The sequence below is a fragment of the Bipolaris oryzae genome (genome assembly GCF_000523455.1).
Source record: "Bipolaris oryzae ATCC 44560 unplaced genomic scaffold scaffold_66, whole genome shotgun sequence".
NCBI lineage: Eukaryota > Fungi > Ascomycota > Dothideomycetes > Pleosporales > Pleosporaceae > Bipolaris > Bipolaris oryzae.
In genome coordinates this window covers 67,096-79,343 of record NW_006911342.1, presented here as the reverse complement: position 1 = coordinate 79,343, position 12,248 = coordinate 67,096, and the positions used below count along the sequence as shown (strand labels likewise).

The 12,248-nt window shown below is 51.1% G+C and overlaps 6 protein-coding genes across 6 annotated transcripts; 3 read left to right on the top strand and 3 right to left on the bottom strand.

The window, feature by feature from the left end:
* Positions 1-182: 182 nt before the first annotated feature.
* COCMIDRAFT_26376 (uncharacterized protein) lies at positions 183-575 on the bottom strand (the record flags this gene model as incomplete). The annotated part of the gene is made up of 1 exon (XM_007689837.1): positions 183-575. One exon carries the CDS (start codon positions 573-575, stop codon positions 183-185), a length of 393 nt encoding a protein of 130 aa, XP_007688027.1.
* Positions 576-1,400: 825 nt separating this feature from the next.
* Positions 1,401-2,521, top strand: COCMIDRAFT_95575 (uncharacterized protein; the record flags this gene model as incomplete). The annotated part of the gene is made up of 2 exons (XM_007689859.1): positions 1,401-2,381; positions 2,432-2,521. The coding sequence occupies 2 exons, from the start codon at positions 1,401-1,403 to the stop codon at positions 2,519-2,521; spliced, it is 1,071 nt and encodes a 356-aa protein (XP_007688049.1).
* Positions 2,522-3,228: 707 nt separating this feature from the next.
* COCMIDRAFT_5351 (uncharacterized protein) lies at positions 3,229-3,729 on the top strand (the record flags this gene model as incomplete). Its single annotated transcript, XM_007689829.1, has 1 exon — positions 3,229-3,729. The coding sequence occupies one exon, from the start codon at positions 3,229-3,231 to the stop codon at positions 3,727-3,729; it is 501 nt and encodes a 166-aa protein (XP_007688019.1).
* A 288-nt stretch (positions 3,730-4,017) lies between these two features.
* Positions 4,018-5,422, bottom strand: COCMIDRAFT_95471 (uncharacterized protein; the record flags this gene model as incomplete). Its single annotated transcript, XM_007689858.1, has 2 exons — positions 4,018-5,286; positions 5,360-5,422. 2 exons carry the CDS (start codon positions 5,420-5,422, stop codon positions 4,018-4,020), a joined length of 1,332 nt encoding a protein of 443 aa, XP_007688048.1.
* A 385-nt stretch (positions 5,423-5,807) lies between these two features.
* COCMIDRAFT_95530 (uncharacterized protein) lies at positions 5,808-8,801 on the top strand (the record flags this gene model as incomplete). Its single annotated transcript, XM_007689857.1, has 6 exons — positions 5,808-5,946; positions 6,017-6,081; positions 6,143-6,307; positions 6,361-6,710; positions 6,760-8,719; positions 8,781-8,801. 6 exons carry the CDS (start codon positions 5,808-5,810, stop codon positions 8,799-8,801), a joined length of 2,700 nt encoding a protein of 899 aa, XP_007688047.1.
* Positions 8,802-9,906: 1,105 nt separating this feature from the next.
* Positions 9,907-11,831, bottom strand: COCMIDRAFT_5348 (uncharacterized protein; the record flags this gene model as incomplete). The annotated part of the gene is made up of 5 exons (XM_007689828.1): positions 9,907-10,390; positions 10,442-10,533; positions 10,589-10,678; positions 10,729-10,819; positions 10,909-11,831. 5 exons carry the CDS (start codon positions 11,829-11,831, stop codon positions 9,907-9,909), a joined length of 1,680 nt encoding a protein of 559 aa, XP_007688018.1.
* Positions 11,832-12,248: the final 417 nt, after the last annotated feature.

The window sequence follows — 12,248 nt, the reverse complement described above, 5'->3', positions numbered from 1 at the left end:
ACGACGCGAGTCCTACGAACAGGACTTGCTCCAGGTGGCATTTCTGGTGACGTAGTAGACGTGCCGGGTGATCTCAACGTGTGTTCAACATTGACCGCTGAATACGACCTTACAGCTCGAGGTCAGAAATATAACGCAGTTTCCTCATCCAGATCTAAGTGAATCCATGTGATACCTAGTGTCTATGTTCGGTAGCTTTTGTAGCAAGCCTTGGCTCGAAGAGTGACCGTGATCGGAATTGTCATGGTAAAGTCCTGCATTGATGAAGCAGGCAGCACCTCCCTTGGTCTCACACGTGACTTTTGAGGAAAGAGGGAAGAGGGAACTGCTGTAGAGTTGTTGTCGGAATGAGGCGAATCGGTCTCCAGTGTTTCACATGAGGTTGTCGGACATTTGACCAGATTGGCTGCTGATGATGGGCCCGGCTCGATAATAAGTGTTTTCTTGGCAGGGGTTTTTGGGTTCGAGGGCAAAAGAGTAGACAAGTTTTGAGAGTATTCGATCAGCTGTGAAACTCTGTTCGCCTTCCGATGAGGGAGAGGCGTCTGGTGGGGGCTGGCCGGGGGGTTGTCCATGTCTAGAGTAAGATCGGAAAACAAAGAAATCGAGAAAGTTACAAAGAGCGGATGCTGTAGAATCCACAGAACATATGGACGCTGTGAGAACTTTCGTAATTGATCTTGCGGGTTCGTCGTGACAGAAAGGTGAGAAAGTGCGAGTGCACTACATACGAACAGTAATGTATTTGTTGTGAGGGTGAGGATGACCCATGGTTGAGTGTAGGCTATGCCACTCTAGCCGTCAACGCCGGAATCTTTTGAGGCAAGCATGGCACTTGTACGTCAAACACCGAGTTCGTTTTATTCGCATAGTACTTCGGAAAAAGTACTTGGAACGATTCCAATTTGCAATTATAACTGCAGATCTTTGGGCGATCGATGTGTATGTTCGGATATTTTCAGGTATCTCTCATACGGCAAGGCTGTGGATGAGATGCAGCATAACTCGATCAAGTCGGATGGCAGCTACGTAAGCTGACCATCGATGCTCGTACTCATGCTCTTTCCAATTTTCATATTATGCAGTAGCAAGGGGTACCGGATTGTGATGGACACAAATGATTGCATGTGACGGACGTGGCAATTGTGAAGGATTAGTATTTATAGAATGATATGTCTACGATAGGCAAAATTATTCCGAGAAGGCTCTGGAAATGTATAAATAACTAGGGAATGAGTTCAGTGGTGTTTGTCTTGCAAGCAGGTTTGGATGAAATCTGGGGAAACCATGGTCGGAGTTAATCCTCTGGTCTTGGCGAATGACTCAGTCGCCGACGACCCCTCCCTACAAAATATCCAAAAGTCTACGGAATAGCAACACACACACATTTTACCGCCAAGATGAGTACAGAAACCGCGGCCAAGACGAAGCCCGACTTCGACATTGTCGCAACCTATCGCCGAATCCTAGAAGATGACCCCGAGCTTACTATGCCCGTCGCGGCCATCGAGGCGCTCGTCGAAGCAATTGCACAAAGTTCCGTGTCGACCGTAGCCGAGACTCTCGATCTTCTCGAACGCCACACTGCCGCGCTGAAGGCTTCAATCGCAAACCCTATATCCCTCTCTGCCGGCACCGACCTCTTCCAGCGCTATCTTATTACCACCCTCAACCGCCCCGCCAGCCTGAATCTGGGCCCAGAAGATGATTTCCGCGCGATACGAAACCACTTGCTCTCTAACGGAAAGCTATTTGTGGACAGAGCAAAGCAGAGCAGGGAGAAGATAGCCAGTTTTGGCAAGCACTTCATCCGGGACGGCGGCACTGTGCTTACAAACGGTGGCTCGCGAGTGGTGGGTGCGCTGTTGAGAAGGGCGGCCGAATCAAGCACTCTTCGCTTCAAGGTCGTATATGTCCTGCCATCTGAAAGTTCGCTCGATTCCAAGGAGGGGTTGCAGACGGTCGCCGATCTCCGGGAACACAATGTACCGGTGGCCACGATCCCAGACTCGGCAGTTGCATACTCTTTGGGAAAAGTCGACATGATCATTGTGGGCGCCGAAGGTGTTGTAGAAAACGGCGGAATAATATCGCGCATGGGAACATACCAGTTGGGCGTGCTAGCCAAGAGCAAGGGAAAGCCATTCTACGTCGTGGCTGAGAGCCACAAGTTTGTTAGGCTCTACCCGCTGAGCCAGTTCGATTTGCCAATCGAGCAGAAAGTCTTGGACTTCAAGGTGGCCGAGGAAAACAAGGGTGAACAGAATATCAAGGGTGAACAAGAGCAGCGTAATGTCTTCGACGAGGCCATTGCTGACATGACCGCAAAACAAGGCTCGACAGTCGCTCCGCTCGACGCACATGACGCCGTTGATTTCACTGTAGGTTTCACATCGTGCAGTTCATGTATAATGTACTAACCAAAAAACAGCCTCCAGATCTGATCTCTGGAATCATCACTGAGTCAGGTGTCCTCACTCCGTCTGCAGTCTCGGAGGAGCTGATTAAGATATGGTTCTGAGCCCTCTCTGAGCACTCAACTCCTCATACGCTCCGAATATATTTACTCAACTGATCCTTCCGCCAAGTCCAACAGCAGAGTGAAAGTTACTCACGTTGGTGTTAGGAACTACCTCGATGTGGAGATCTTCACTTCGCGCACTTAGCGTCCCCGCCACGAATAACGCAGCACATGATGAGGCAAATCACCGTGAATCAAAGAACAGGGTGAATGCCAAGACCACTCACCCGGTCTCGGGACGGGTTGTGTGTCGTATTGGTTGGTCTAGATCGCCACTCAGCAACAGGCCGTTAATGGTAAAACGTCATTTTGTATAAGGTGGCAGCGGCTTATGATACCCAATAGAAATACCCAATAGAGCCAATTTGGTATTTCTTGGTTTTCAAGAAGAAAACCATTTACATCGTTTTGTTGGACCTGTTCTACATGTAAATCCATGATTCTGCTATCACCAGTAGCCTCTGCGGCCCATCAACGTGACTACCTGGCCTCCGAAATACACAAAACCTTGACCGGAGTGGTTTATGCATTCCCAGAATGGTAAAGAAGCGTGAGTGAAATCGGTACATATGACCGCATGTAGCCGGACCCGAGTGAACAAACGTGATGCACACACTCACTATAAAATCACTCCAGCAGTACTGATACTACTTTGATTTGCAACTCAACTCACCCAACTTACTTGACCGACTCAGTCAACTCTCGTCATGCTTTCAAACTACTCCACCCTCTTTGCCAAGTCAAAGGCGCAAGCCAACCAGCCCCGTACCCAAAGCACCTCTCACTTCTTCCGCAAAAACGACACAAAACCCAAGCCCAAATCAACAACCAAGACGCCAAAAGACATACACAAAACCCGAGATCTTGTATCCCGCTACTTGTCCTCCTCCAGCGTCACATCTATCTTGCATCTATCCCGCAAACCCAAACCCAACACCATGTCTCTCCTCGACCCACCAAAGTACACTATAGGAGTCCACCGCCCACCAAACAAAGATAAGCGCGGCGCTCGTAGTAGCACGGGGCAGCCGGAGTGGTACGTGACGTATCGCGCTATCATGGACGAGGAAGAAAAAAGGAAGAAGAAAGTGCGCAAGGAGGAAGATAAAGCGTGGGAGAAGGAGGTGAGGAGAGATAAGGAGAAGCATGCGAGGGACAAGTTGGGGAAGGAGGGTGTGTTTGCGGATGTGTTTGTCTTATTGGGTTAGGGGTGGATGGGGAGTCATATTGATTGTATGTTGGACTGAACCCGATCTGACAAAGGCGGAGAGATGCATACAGTAGAAGGCTATAAAGCATATGGAGTGGTAATGTAGAAGCAGGAGGTAGATGGATAAATGGATATCATTCAACCATGCATTGCTTTTTCCTCTTTCATGTCTATGTATCTCTCAAAATCTTACTTTTTTAGGTGCAGGTGTCTAAGCGTGGTATGGAATCGTGGGTATCGCTGAAAAAGGAGGAGTGATGAAATTGAAGGTACGGGTTAGACGGATTTACAAGGCCCACCCTGCCTTCTTCTTAGCTGCCTTTGTCGTTATTGTGGGACCAGATGGTGGAGGTGGCTTGATGTCGTTAAGGTCTGGTAGGGGGTCGTTGTCTCTGATCTCGAGGATCGTCATTTGAGAAGCGAGTGTTGTAGATGCATGCTGCTCGTCGTCGTCTTTCGATCCGGTTTCAGCCGAAATGTCGTCACCAACTGGCCCACCTTCATTGTCATTGTAGTCTTCAGCCTCGCCGTAGTCTTCCTCAAAGCCAGCTTCATCCTCATCCTCCTCACCAGGCTCGTTACCATCCACACCTGATTCGGCGTTTGCAGCATCGCCATCGATACCGTGCTCTTTCATGTAAACTTCTAGTTCCTTTGCCATCTTCTTGCTGAAACCAGAGGCCTGCACTTCGACATCCAATCTCTTGACCAGCTTCTTTGTCGCATCTTTGAAGAATGGGCCGGGCTCGTCGCTTGTGAAGCCAAAACGACGATCGAAGAAGCGCTTTATGCAGGCGACGTCGCGGTCAAAATAGTATTCGGCGTTGGCATGGTCGATGGAAACCATTTGCGGGAAATCAATAAGAGTAGGTACTAGGATCATGTTGCCATCCTTTTCTGTACGCTCCTCGACAAGGATGTTGAATTCGTTGAAATCTCCGTGGATCAGACCATACTGTGCAAGGCGGACAATGAGGGCGAGGAGTTCAGCGTAGAGAGGCGCAGGATTGCCGACCTTGGAGATCTGGCGCATTGGAAAAGCATCGATAAGGCTCATGACGACGGTGTGCCTGTTCTGGCCGACGGGCTCGGGGACTGGAAAGCCCTCTGCTCGCAACGCCTTCATGAACTCATATTCTTTCAGGGCGGCGAGACGCGACATGTACATCCACGAGCCACCTTGGCGATTCCGCAGATAATCACGGTTCGCTTTGACTGTGCGGAAGGATATGCGGCCCAGACGGTGGATCTTAAGAACCAGCTGCTTGCCCGTCTCGGAGGCACACACAATAATATCCGACTCCTTGCCTATGCCGATTTGGTTGCCAACCGAGTACACAGTAGCAGCCTTCTGGTGGGTGTGTAGGGCGAGGTAGTCGAGGCCGCCGTACGTCAGCCGGTAGCCGTCGTATTTGGCATTGCGGACTTTTGCGATGAGGCCAATTTTGGCCAGATTGGAAATGCAGCGGTGAACGCCAGTGCCTGAGCGAAGAGCCGCAATCTGGGAAATCAGAGGCGTAGGCACAATCTCATGGTTTCGACTGCCCATTTCTGTCTGTCATGGTCTTGATCAGCGTTAGTCCCCCCCACCATAGACACAGACGAAGACACGGGTTGCGGGCGCATACCGCAGTCAGGACGCGCCAGTCGTCGGCGGTCAGGTAGCGAATGTTCTTAACGTTGAGCTTCATGGCAGGCGTATTCCGACGGCTGTCCGGGTGAGAGTGAAGGTGGTTGCTGGGGTTGGGTTAAGTGGAGGAATATAATTTTTGGATGATTCTAAGACGAGAGAGGGTCTGAGCGCCCGCTGCCGCCGCCGCAGCTCATCATCGGCGGACGGTGCTTGGCCCTAGCGCGGCGGAAGTGGTACGCGAACGCAAGAGCTGCCTCATTGACATCAATCCGCCCATTATCATTTCCCTCACCAGCCTTACAGCTGCTCCCGTTTCATTCGAGTGGCGCGTGTACATCTCCCATCACTAAACGCAGCCCCCTCATTACCGGCCGTCGACGCCGCTATCTCCCCGCACAATACACATAGTTCGCCGCCGGTGGTAGCGACACATCGTAATCAACATGGCCAAGGACGACGACAAGAAGCCCACGACTGCCGACAAGGGCAAGGGCAAGGCGCCGGCCGCAAATGATGCAGACAAGAGCAAGGACGCAAAGCCCGATGCAGAGGACAAGAAGGGCGGAGTGGCGACGACTGGCGGTATGTTTGGCCTGCAATCAAGCTGAGATGGTAGCTATCTCGGTGATTATATACTGACGGCCAACGGCAGAGGAGCTTAGCGAGGAAGACCAACAGCTCAAGAGCGATCTGGACATGCTTGCAGACCGGATACTGGTATGTGATGCTGTCTTTCCTGTGCTCCCCGCAGCATGCGCTGACCTCGTGCCTCTCTTAGGGATCCGACACCAGCCTGTACAAGCCCGCACTCGACCAGATCAAGGAATTCATCAAGACATCGACGAGCTCCATGACCGCTGTGCCCAAGCCGCTCAAGTTCCTCCGACCACACTACGAGAGCCTAGAGAAGGCCTACGCATCATGGCCAGCCGGCGAGAACAAGGTACGCTGATGTGGCTGTTCAAGGGCGCGAGACAGGGCTAATTGGAGAAAAAGCAATCGTTCGCCGACATGATGTCCGTTCTGGGAATGACATACTCCGACGAGGAGCGCCTGGACTGCCTCAAGTACCGCCTCGAAGCCCCCTCCACAGATCTTGGCTCATGGGGCCACGAGTACATGCGCCACCTTGCGCTTGAAATTGGCTCCGAATACCAGAACCGCCTCAACGACGACAAATCCACCGATGATGTGACCGACCTCGCCTCGACCCTCGTCCCTTTCTTCCTTAAGCACAACGCTGAGGCCGATGCTGTCGATATCCTGTCCGAGCTCGAGATGATTGACCAAATTGAGCAATACGTTGACGAAAACACATACTCGAGGGTAGCCCTTTACATGGTCAGGTATGGGCTTTCCAAGATGTACTATTACGGACTGTACTAACTGTCATAGCAATGTACCCCTGCTCACATACCCGGACAATGACAAGTTCCTCCGCACCACCTATCGCATCTATGCCAAATACAAGCAATACACACAGGCCATGGCGATAGCCATACGGTTACACGAGAAGGAGCTGATCCAAGAAGCTTTTGATGCCACAAAGGACAAGTCCATTCGCAGGCAAATGGCCTTCCTTTGCGGGCGACAGCGGATATGGTTTGACGTATCCGAGGACGAAGACTCTGAGCTGCAGGAGTGTCTTAACAACACCCGCTTGCCTGATCACTTCCGAGCGCTCGGCAAAGAGTTGAACATCCTGGACCCCAAGTCTCCCGACGACATTTACAAGACGCATCTCGAGAGCAGCAGGACCGCCGGCCTCACCAACACCGACTCCGCCAGACACAACCTCGCTTCCGCATTTGTCAATGCCTTTGTCAATGCGGGTTATGCTAACGACAAGCTCATGTTGGGCGAGGCTACTAAGACTAGCTGGGTATGGAAGACCAAAGACGAAGGCATGCTCTCAACAACCGCGTCTATGGGTATGCTTATGCTCTGGGATGTGGAAGAGGGTCTTGACAGAATTGACCCCTACACCCAAGTCGAAGAGGACATGGTCAAGGCTGGTGCTATGCTCGCCACTGGTATCTTCAACTCTGGAGTACGAATGGACTCTGATCCTGCTATGGCTCTCCTGGGAGATGAGGACAACATAAATTCCAAGAACAAGAACATTCGTTTGGCTGCCATCATGGGTCTTGGTCTTGCATACGCGGGGTCGAACAAGGAAGACCTCCTCGATGTCCTCTTGCCGGTGGTCAGTGACACTACACTCGACATGCAGATCTCTGCTATGGCAGCATTGTCTCTTGGAATGATTTTTGTCGGCTCCGCCAATGGAGACGTCACAGACGCCCTGATGAACACTCTTTTGGACGAGGACCGAACCAAGCAACTCAAGGACAAGTGGACTCGTTTCATGGCCCTTGGCCTTGCTCTACTCTTCTTTGGCCAACAAGAAGAGGTCGACGTTATCCTGGAAACATTGAAGGCTCTCGACCACCCCATGGCCAAGTCTGCCTCTGTGCTTACTGAGGTGTGTGCGTGGGCAGGTACTGGTGCTGTGCTGAAGATCCAGCAACTGCTACATATCTGCAATGAGCACATTGAGGACGAGAGCGAGGAGAAGAAGGGCGACGAGCTCCTTCAGTCATATGCGGTTATTGGTCTTTCACTAGTCGCTATGGGCGAGGACGTCGGCCAAGAGATGATTCTGCGCACTCTCGGTCACCTGATGCATTACGGCGAGGCTAACATCCGCAAGGCTGTGCCTCTTGCTCTGGGTCTCATCAGCCCTAGCAACCCACAGATGAAGGTCTACGACACCCTTTCAAGATACTCTCACGACAACGACAATGATGTCGCCATCAACGCCATCTTTGCCATGGGTCTCTGCGGTGCCGGTACCAACAACGCTCGTCTGGCACAACTTCTCCGACAATTAGCCAGTTACTACCACCGCGATCCCAACGCGTTGTTCATGGTCCGCATAGCGCAAGGTCTCTTGCACGCTGGCAAGGGCACGCTTTCGCTCAACCCATTCCACACTGACCGCCAGGTCCTATCTCGCGTCGCAGCTTCAGGTCTCCTTACCGTCCTTGTATCTCTCATTGATGCCAAGTCCTTCGTTGCCGGCGACTCACACTACCTCCTCTATTACTTGGCTACTGCCATGTCACCACGCTTCCTCATTACTCTCGATGAGGAACTCAAGCCACTCACAGTCAACGTGCGTGTTGGTCAAGCAGTAGATATTGTGGGTCAGGCTGGTCGTCCCAAGACCATCACTGGGTGGCAAACACAGAGCACACCGGTGCTGCTAGCACATGGCGAGAGAGCGGAACTGGAAGACGAGAAGTACCTCAGCTTAACCAATGTACTGGAAGGTGTGGTTATCCTGCGCAAGGTAAGTTAACCCTTCTCAAACCTTTTAATTATGCAAAAAACGCTAACGTAAATAATCATAGAACCCAGAGTGGGAAGACTGAGCGAAACGATCAAAGCCAAAAAAGGAAAAGATCAAAGGAAAGGAACGAAAAAGAAACGTGACATGATTATTGGCCCGCTTTCTGCGTTTCCCTTTTTATCGTTTGTAGAACATAGGCAGCATTTGTGCACAATCGGCACTTTTGTACATCCTAATAGATTTTACGCGGGGGTTTTGTTGCCCTTCTGCCTTGTATCACATCCTTTTGCATTGTGACTACGTCATGTTCTTTTTTTTTCCTCTGAAACTACAGTGATTGAAGGAATTGCACAATAGGAACAAGGCCAACTGTTGGATACGCATGCTAAAGTAGCAAGTGTAGATTACCATCTTGACAAGGCGCATATGTGTTTTGCATTCTGTATAACGTATCCAACATGATGGGCGATTCATCTGACAAACAGTCAAGACTATAAGTGTCAGTCCCTTACAAACAATAAATCTTTGTCTAAGTAATGGCAGTACGGTACGGCCTATCCGTGACGGCTCATATTCCCACAAAAGCAACGAGAGCTAGGTTATGCACAGTCAAAGAGCACCAAAGTCAGACATGCACCTTCAAAGGTAGTCATGGTCAAATTGCATAGCACCAAGAAAATGTATTTTACTAGGAACTATCGAGGCTACGACAAATTCGACCATAGAAACCATCCTTATGAATCCTGCCCTCGCCATCGACGAGGAAACAAAAGAGATATCCCGAATAACATCCTAACATCCTTTTGGTTCACTGGCTTGCCCAGATACTAACAAATACCTCTAAAATGTGAAAGAAGAAGCCCCCCAAGCATAGTCATTAGAGAGGGACGCGAGCCTCATTTCGATGAGAAGGATATGTTCCAGGTGCCGAGGCTAAGAACAAAAGTATTAAGGGCCCCACTGTGTGAAGATAGAGACGAGAGTGGGTTGCAGAAATGAATGTCGAAAGCTCAAAGCTTCAGACACAGTGCTGCGATGTGATGCGTTGAGATAACGGGTTCCAGGCAGCTTGTGCTCATCGTATGCGACCATTGCCAAAGAAGTCTCCAAGAGGATACCACATTTCGATGCTGACACAGCAGTTGTGAAGAATAGGTACGAGAAAGGTGACTTGGAAAGATGTGCGTTCAGTCGTTGCGGTTGGAGAACCGGCTTGGCGAAGCCGACTTGTCATCAGCCTTGACTGGAGTCGCGGGGTTTGTCTTGACTTCAACACCATTCTCCGAAGTATCATCGTCGCTCTTGATGGGTCCGCCCTGGGGCATGTAGTAGACAGAAGACCTAGCAGGGCCCAGTGTAGATGGTACTGGGGGCGACCATGGCTGCCGCTGACCGCGCATGAACATCTCGAATTCGTTGGCGTGGCCTGGCGAAATCGGGGACGCGGAAAGGTAACGATCAGGCGTTCCCAGAGCCCTGGCCTGAGCAACGCCGACTTCATACTCTGCAGCACGAAATACGCGGCCTGCAGCAGTTTGTTGCTTCAGCATCTTCTGCTCATGTGTATCTGAGAAGCGGATCTGAATGAGATGTTCCTCGCCACCAGGCTTAGACACAGGAGTATTGTTGAATTCCTTGATGACCAGGTCGCAGATATCGCGAGATTCAAAACTAATGACGGTTAGTGATGTCCGACTGTTGATAGAAGGTGCTACGTCTTACCGAGCAAAGCCGACACCACGGCCAGTGCCAGAAGAGTCACGGAGTATTCTGCTCGAACACACTTTGTGAGGTGCGAATATTGAAGCGAGTTCCTGGTTCTTGTTAGAGATAGAGAGAGAGGAAAAGACGAGTTTTGTGGTCACTTACATGCTCATTCATGTTCTTGGGAATGTTGGACACATAAAGATTGGTGTTGCTCTCGTCAGCGAACTTCTTGAGCTTAGAGTAGAAGGATTCCTAAAAGAGATTAGCAAGTTAGGACAAGTGCTTGGGCAATCGAAACATACACGAGCGAAGCTGACTTCGTATCCAAGATAGTGAAAGCCACGAATGCAGTCCTCAGCATCCTCGAAGTTATGATATTTGATGAAGCCGAACCTGTATCAATGAGTCAGTAAGTACAGGGGTATGACGAGCAATAAGTCACTTGCCCTTTGCAAAGATTGGTCTTGAGGTCAATGATGGACTTGGAGCTCTGAATGTCACCAAAGCGCTTGCCCCACATATGAAGCATCTCATCCGTAGTCTCAGGAAGCAGCCCACGGATGTAGACGTTGGTCTCACCAGTCTTGTTCTCTAGGCTACGGTCGAGTGGCTTGTGTGGGGAGCTAGGAGCGGGAATAGCCCGGGGAATAGGTGGCTCTTGGTGCACCAGCGACAGCAGATGCGGAGGCAATGTAGGTATGGTTTGCTGCTTCTGTATCGGGGCCATGACCTGGTAGGGATGGGCCAACTGTGATGGGGAAGGGGTAGCACTGCTCAAGTAAAGTGCGTTTGGGGAACGGTCCATGATAGCAGTGTTGTTGCCGTAACGGTACATGCCACCACTACCGTGAGGTGTGCCAGGGTTGTCATTCTCATTGGAGGAGATGGAGTCACGGCGGGGCGTCATGAGCGATGGGATCTCCGCCGATGACATACGAGTCGCCCAAGCAGGTGGAACAGGGCTGTTGTCGATGACGCCTTGGCCATACTGATATGCTGCCTGCTGAACATACGTGCCAGCATGGCTATACATGCCAGGAGAAGGTGTCATACCGGCCTGATGCTGAGCGCCAGGTATCATCGGATACATGGATCCAATGACATGCTGGTTCGGGACCCAGAGTCCCTGGCCATTGGAGATTGGGATATTGCCGTAGTCGGAAGAACCGCCTGGTAGTGCAGAGTTGGCAGGCTTAGAAGTAGCGGCGGATCCATATGGGGCGTGCATGCCGAGGACTGCCATGTTGTTCGTCAGACCTTGCATTCCATTATCACCATGGGGGGACATAGGCAGACCTCGGGGGAGGTATTGGGCGGACCCATGACCTTGATTGTTGAGCACATGCTGACCCTTGTATCCGGCAGTAGGAGCCCCGTAGCTCTGTTGACGACCGTTGGCAGCCATTGCAGAGGCTTTGCAAGGGAAATAGAGCTGAGAGCAAAGAGACAGCTGGCTGAAAGAGTGTCGTCGCGCCCTTGAGCTGCGAGTAGTTCTGGGCAGACTGAGGATGCGGACCTCGGAGGAAGACGAGGTTGGGTCTCAACAACGGGTGCGAACAGGAAAACTGAAATGCAGAGAAGAAGGTTGCTCTGGGAAGAAGGTTAGCCTTAATCCTAGTGAACAGGGTGTGACGTAGCGGAATCGTATGGTGACGAATGAAAATGAAAGGGGAGGGCTTCCTATAGCGACTCGAGAAGTGCAGGGGAGCTAGTGGACTCGAGACGGTGAAAGTGAGAAGCCACCTGGCATGGTGAAAGGGGCTTACCAGGTCGTAAATGTCAAGCTTTTGCAATGTGCGGGGGACCGGTAGTGACTCCAAAG